General features: G+C 47.3%; 1 protein-coding gene across 4 annotated transcripts in view; it reads right to left on the bottom strand.

Moving 5' to 3' along the window:
• Window positions 1-1,539: 1,539 nt before the first annotated feature.
• Window positions 1,540-7,242, bottom strand: part of LOC119452919 (uncharacterized) — a 14,251-nt gene continuing 8,548 nt past the window's right edge. For all 4 annotated transcript variants that reach the window (XM_049667390.1, XM_037714880.2, XM_049667391.1 and 1 more), the window contains exons 3-4: window positions 3,825-3,944; window positions 1,540-1,805 (exon numbers count right to left, since the gene is read on the bottom strand). In XM_049667390.1, coding sequence (XP_049523347.1) covers window positions 1,662-1,805; window positions 3,825-3,944 — 264 coding nt within the window. In that variant the 3' untranslated portion in view covers window positions 1,540-1,661. The remainder of the gene's footprint in view (window positions 1,806-3,824; window positions 3,945-7,242) is intronic.

Raw genomic sequence — 7,242 nt, 5'->3', positions numbered from 1 at the left:
GTCAATCTTTCATTGATATGCAATGTTGCAACCTTGTTCTTTCCGGGTTTGTTGTAGGTGAAATTGTGGATATCTTAAGTGTGATAAGCTGAATTGACCCGTTTTCATCAGGCCCATAGAAGAATCCTGACAGTACACCTATGCACGTTCTTGCGAGCGCACTTCCCTTGTGAGGCATCCTTCCTAACTAAATTGTGGCAGTGCTTAGATTTGGGTGCACGTTAAAAGGTCTCACACTAGGCCCTACTGGAAATTTTTGTTGTAACCACTTCACTACCGAAGGCAAGGTAGTCAGGTGAATAATTGTCCATAAAACTTTCTTTTACACTATTTAAGGAGCTCACAGAAAAACATTGGTGACATAAAAGATTTTGAAACCAAAAAAAAAAAAAAGACGTGTCCACTAATGTGGACAAATCATGTTTAGCCTTTTTTTTTTTTAACTGCATGCCTCAGCTGAGATATGGCACCCTCCTTTGGAAGTAGGGTAAGCCAAGGTGTAGGCTGACGAACTCATGTGATTTGAATGGTAGTCAAACCTAAGGTAGTCAAAACTAAGCTAGAGTGGTAACCTTACATTGCCCAAGTTTTGCTTTTGGATATATGATGAAAATCGCGAACAGTCATCAAGAATATTTCGACAGTGCAACACAGCTACAAGTCACGGAGGCATCCTTTTTTTTATTGTTTTTTTTTTTGTGTGTGTGTTTGTGTGGAGTCAACTACGATACTATGGTCTGACAGTCTTCGTCGTGACGCCAAGCGGTCGCCACGACAAAAAAAGGTGATGTAAGCGGTCCGGGAGCCGCCGCAATTGCTTCGTATAGGTGAAACAGTAAATAGCGCGAAATCAGACGAGGACAAAAAGGAGAGGCCATGCATTGCTTGCAACTTCGTGCAGACACGTCAATTTAAATAAGTCGACTAAGTGGCCTGAATGGTGAAATGCACATAGCGGCGGAGAGACCGGTTGACATGCAACCTTCACCAGAACACCCGATCAATAAGCGCGGCATTTTGACAAAAAAAAAAATTAACAGATACTATTGATATGAGCTATGATCCCTCTTAACGTAATACATTATTATTCCGACGCTACTCCAGGCGCAACCCGCCGTGGTTGCTCAGTGGCTGTGGTGTTGGGCTGCTGAGCACGAGGTCGCGGGATCGAATTCGGCCACGGCAGCCGCATTTCTATGGGGGCGAAATGCGAAAACACCCGTGTACTTAGATTTAGGTGCACGTTAAAGAACCCCAGGTGGTCCAAATTTCCGGAGTCCTCCACTACGGCGTGCCTCATAATCAGATCGTGGTTTTGGCACGTAAAACCCCATAATTTAATTTTACTCCAGGCGCAAGTGCAAGCGTCTACTCCCAAGACTTCGGATGCCAGAAAGAATGGGCTCACAGGTCCAGGACAGGAAATGTGTCGGCAAATGGGGACATGGCTTCATTCTTGACCAAGAGCTCGTGTGGTCCCACTCGGTTGTTGACACGTAGGGGCCCGCCTAGCCGATATTTTAACAATTCTGCAACGAGATACTCTGAATGCCATCCTATTTCTTTAGAATGTTCGTGGTTTTTGCTCCACCACAACTGTGTGCTTTCCTTTTGGCACATGTGCCAGCATTTTCTGCAGTTATTTACTTTGGCTGTGGTGGCTAACGCGCTGTCTCCTTGAGGGCAGACTGCAACCTTTCCGCAGCACCGTCTCCACCCAGGGACAGCAAAAAGGTCAGCGCAAAGGTCAGCGCAGACTCGAGTGCACTCTGCGTTCCGATTGTAATGCCCAGGTCCGAGAGAATCTGGAAAAAATATTCCGTGCAGTTAACAGTTTTCCGAAACTGTATTTCGCACAAGCTGCAAAACTCCCTCGTTTTATAACACTAATAAATAAAATAAAACTAAAGCGCCTTTGCATACAAATGAATGAAAGTATAATTGTTTTGCACACGGCACCGATGAAGTAGGTGCTCTTGTTCATTAATGGCCGCTTCAGGTACAGTGCCTATATAGTATATTCAAGGCACTGTACTTCAGGTGTGCGTTGACGACATTATACAATTACACAAATACATGGTTGATGAACGTCCGCTAGCAAGGCGCAGAAGCGCTGATACCACCTGATGCCAGCTACGCGCTTTTGTGAAGCAGCGGCGCTAAAGCAGTGCAGTATTGTGGCGCCACCTGGCGTGAATTTTGCGCATGATGGCTGTTGCCTACGAGATGTTCGTGCAGACAGACCTCTTGATTCGTTTGCCACCTTTTTAGTTATTTTGCTTTTTGTTCTAGTAGTCACATTGCACACAAGGCTTCAGATCTAGGACAAACACTATATCTCTGCTATCGAAAGTAAAATTTTGACAGACTCGAAAAGTCTCGTAGTCACCACTGATACGCAAGGCTTCATGAAACAGAGCACACGCTAAGCATGGCCTCTGAGTCCGGGTGGAGCACGCTGTCATCGCGCATCGCCCAATCTCCTCGGATGCCGTGCTTAAAATGTGACTTGCTTTCAATATATATATATATATATATATATATATATATATGTGTGTGTGTGTGTGTGTGTGTGTGTGTGTGTGTGTGTGTGTGTGTGTGTGTGTGTGTGTGTGTGTGGTAAGTCACGTGGTCACTAGCACGTGACCGGCTTCCCACACTTCACACACATGCACGCAACATTAATATGTCGATTGCAAACCTGTCCTGTTAGTATCTCTTAATTGTCCCGTCATGAATTGCGCCTTGCGCGATAGTTATTTGGCGCCCATGGAGGACTTCACCGCTTCGCATGCAAAGGGCGCACCAGTTCACCTTGCTTAGCTAAAGCAAGATATGTCCCGCGGTTACTCCATTTGTAGCTTCAGTCATTCGTAAACGTTTAGAGAAAGGTCGTCTCCTTTCCATGGGCACGATATACAGGGTGTTTCACGCAACTTGGGCCAAAGGTAATGTTGTTTGCCGTTGCTTGGAGATACTCAGATTACTTTTTGCATTTCGCCTAATTACATAATTAGTCTTAATTAATTAATCAACTTCTCAGTTAATATAATTAGATTAAAAGCGTCAATGAGAAAATTTTATGAGGAACAAAAACTCCCGATACAGCTTTCTGTTGCTCAATACGTGCTACATAAAAGTGTTCTTCCGAGCGTGAAAGAAGCCCGCGAATACACGCAAAATGGCCGTGCGACTGACCGCTCGAGGCACTTTGCGTGTATTCGCGGGCTCAGAAAATATATACGGCTTGTATGCGACGGGGTGTTTCCGACAGCTTAAGGGCCCATTCACACTTGCGACTAGGAGAGGTCGCGCGACCGATTGCGACTGGCGACCAGAAAGCTACTCAAGACGAACGATGTTCACACTCACAAATGAGACCGACGAGTCGCTAAACCGAAACGTCTCACGTTATGCCGTTCACGTCTGCTTGAAATGTCATCGCCGCGTAAAATAAGCGTCAGCGTATACGGACGTCCTGTTCCTTCGCATCTGATTGGTTCAGCTGTACTGCAACTGCTGTCGCGCGACTGAAAAATCGAGCAGTGGGCGACTGACCCTAAACGGTCGCATTTCGAGAAAAGCGACCATTTGCGACTACTTGCGACTGGTCGCTTTGCGACTGACTTGGTCGCGCGACCTCGCCTAGTCGCAAGTGTCAATGGGTCCTAAATTTGGTACGTCACACGGAACACGACGAAAGACAGTCATAAATAGGTGGCCAAACCTCCTTCAGGCATTCAAAGTAGGTGCGACATCACAGATTGTGCATGGTATAGCAGAGGCTTAGAATTAAAGAAAGAAACCATGCATTGAGAACGAACCTCCTTGGCCGTAGTCTGGCAGCTAGCCGTAAGCTCGTTGTAGTCTGGTGGATTGGCACCATTTTCCTCGGCTACCTTTTTCACTTGTTCAATCGTCAATGGGTAAGCGCCGCACTCGACCTGTGTGAAGGCAGGAGATACCGAACAGTGCAGAGAGACAGTGAGAACGCTTCAGTCAGTACAGTGACCGGCGCACTTGGTCTGACAAGTTAACCATTTTCCAGTAGACCACTGCATTTTTGGCGACCAAGCGTCACACGCATAGATCCCTCTCTAGTTTTAAAAATGAAAATTTGGCGGTAGTCTACAGGGGCGTAGCCTGGGGGGGGGGGGTTTCAACCCCCCCCCGATTCCCCCTCCCCCCCCCCTACTTACCCACCCTTTGTTTTCGTCGCTTCGCGCTGACATAATTCATGAAACCGGTGCTACTACCACAATTTAATTCCTGGGCGCTTCCGTTTGGGTTGGTAAGCTACAGCGCATCATATGTCTGCATATGGAAAAAACTGTCACGGTGTTTGTCACGGCTTTGACACTCTGTGAAGTTTTGGGCGAGAATGTGGCGGCCGCATTCTGAAGCAATGTGCAACAAATGAAGCAACAAATGCGGCAGCCGCATTTTAGATGATGGCGAAGACGCTCGAGGCCCGTTTACTTAGATTTAGATTGCACGTTAAAGACCCCAGGTGGTCGAAATCTCCGGTATACATTTCCGCCGCTTCCCTTCAGGTGCCGGTTAGGCCGCGCTCGCGCATGATCTTGCGCGGAAAAAATTTTCCGGCCGCTTTCGCCTTTCCGCCTGCTTTGGCCTTTCCGCCCGCTTGTCGCTTCCCAAGTGTGAACCTAGGCTTAGACTGCGCGAGAAACGTCTCTTGTTAGCGATTGCGCCCCTACGGAAGGCTGGTAATTACTGTTGTGTTGTTGAATCCCAAACCAGCAATTACAGAAGGCTGGTAGTTTCTCTTTTGTTGTGGAATCCCAAACCAGCAATGTACACACGAAGGGGTTGATGACAGCAGTGAAATTCCACCGACTCGCAATAGAATGCACGAAACAGACAGCCGACAAGCATGAATTAGTGCTGTGCGCAGTACAGCGTAAGTAAACTCTTGTTGCAGGCGTTGACGGTTCTCGTCGGAGTTCACGCGTCCTGAGAAATTGATTATGTGCACTATGCACTGAACAATACCGAAGTTCATTCCTGCATCACTAGTACACCAATCAGTCGAGATTCTGTGAGGTACAAGGCCGCTTCCTGTTTGCACCGGCGTAAGTGAAGCAGAAATGAGTTGCACGCACTACTTAAAATGCGTACACATGCCATATCTGTCCTGTGCGGTGAAATATTCTGTACAATTCTGAATCTGTTGACGTAAACGCAAATGACGGCTGCACGCTCACACACAGCCGAAGACACAGCGGCCCATGCACTTGCCGCAGGAAATGCAACCCTCTCGTATGAGGGAGCAGGGCGACGAAAGCTTCGAAAAAAAAAAAAAAAAAAAGGCTTACGCGTTTTTGCGCGTATTTAAGTTTTCTAGCGCAAAGACGCAGCGAACAAGCTATTGCCATGGGAGTAGGTATAGCCTGGTCACACGTGCATTTTCACGCGTATACCCGTCCTTGACTTGTGAAACGCACTTCGCCCCGACGGGGACGACGCCACCTTCGCTTAACGGAAATTAACAATTAATGATCTCTTCTCCGATCGCACGGGTCGTCTCAATGATGCGTTTTCGAAGACTGGTCCATTCAGTGGCGCGATGAGAGACCGTTGCTCCAAACGCCCACTGTACCTGTCGTACTTACTGTATTTACTGAGCTTACTTTACGTTTTACTTAATTTCTTTACAAGCACACGCACACCCGAGGGGGGGGGGGGGGGTGGGGGGGTCCCATGTCTTTGATATACATGTATAGAGTCTGCTTAAACTACCGCTATTTATTATCGGTCACGTGATCTAGAGGAAAGCAGAAGCTTGCCCCCCCCCCCCCCCCGGTCGGGCCGGTGATCCCCCCCCCCCCCCCCCAAAAAAAAAAAAAAAAAAAAAATTTCTGGCTACGCCCCTGGTAGTCTACGTTATCTACACTTTGAGGCCAACTACAACAAAATTATATTTGACTAAATTTGTTATCACTGAGTAGCATATACCTTAAAGCAACCTTGGCAATGCCGCAGGGTTGGTAATAACAGTTTTTTTGTTAGCTGCCCCTTAACAGCATCTAAGCAAACGAAGCATGCACTTGGTGGTTGTCGCCTTGACGTAAGCCCTAGCACGCCGCATCCGAGATCTTTCACTGCGCTGTGGGCAGCCCTGGGGTCTCGGAGGTTATGCCGAAGAGCCGCGCGCCCTTCCGGCAAGCGGTAATTGCGGAGTTTTCTTTTTCTTTTTTTCTTCTTTTTTTTTCGGTATGGTGGCTAGCCACCCTAGTTTCGGTATTAAAGACGGCTATTCTTGCGAGCTTTTCGTGCCGCTTGTGCTTATATTTGAAACGTCAAATTTTGCATGGAGGCTTCTTTATATCTACAGTATCTGAAACTGGGAGTATCAGCCCCTTCCGGAAAGTAAAGCTAGTTTCGGTTTCAAGGAACATGCGTGCTCCTAGCGGTTGCCGGACATCCTAAGTTATTTTTATTATTGGTCTTTTTGTGAATTTTAAATGGGGCGAAACGCGGGAAGGTGGTCGCCATCGTGCGTCCGCCGAGCTTGCCTCCGCTACAGTGTACTAGACCTCCGCTCACCCTTGCCACTCGCTCAGCGATATCACCAGTCAGATCGCGCTTGGTCGTCTGCTTCAGTTGTCGTCCCAAGTGTGAAGATGGGAAAGATAAGAGAAGCTTAATCAGGCGTGCAACGAACGGAAGACGCAGGAAACCAGGTCGGCCAAGCATTAGACGAAGATGGCTAAATCGGGGCATCACATGTGTTGCGCGGCTCTGTGGCGTTTGAACACCGGGAATTCCATTTCTGCGAAGTTTTTCAGGTTTCCTAATGAGCACGGGTAAGCACAAGTATTTCACTCTATTTTCCGAGCAGGTATTCATTTTCCACGAGTAAACCAGTTCTGTGCAAGCCTGAGTGGACTGACATACGAGCAGTGTCGCTCGACTCATTCGTTATGACGGCAGCCCATCTGTTACCAGTGAAATACTTGTAATGAAGGGCTTGAGGGCGTGTTTTTGGGCCATATATATTTTGTTCACTCTTTGTCGACATGCACAGCCAAGGTTAAAAAAAAGAAAAGAAAGACGCAGCCGTGGTGGTTAATAATTTTCGCATTGGTTTGGATCTTCTGAAATCTATTTGGGGCACTCATTATGTACTACAAATTTCCGTTGTAAATGAAAATTGCTTCTGTAGATTGTCACTTTCGCACTGCGTGGAGGTCAGTCTTTTCCCAGTACCAAATTTGTGAA

This window comes from Dermacentor silvarum, chromosome 5 (assembly GCF_013339745.2).
Source record: "Dermacentor silvarum isolate Dsil-2018 chromosome 5, BIME_Dsil_1.4, whole genome shotgun sequence".
NCBI classification, from domain to species: domain Eukaryota; kingdom Metazoa; phylum Arthropoda; class Arachnida; order Ixodida; family Ixodidae; genus Dermacentor; species Dermacentor silvarum.
This window is presented reverse-complemented; position numbering and strand designations above follow the sequence as displayed.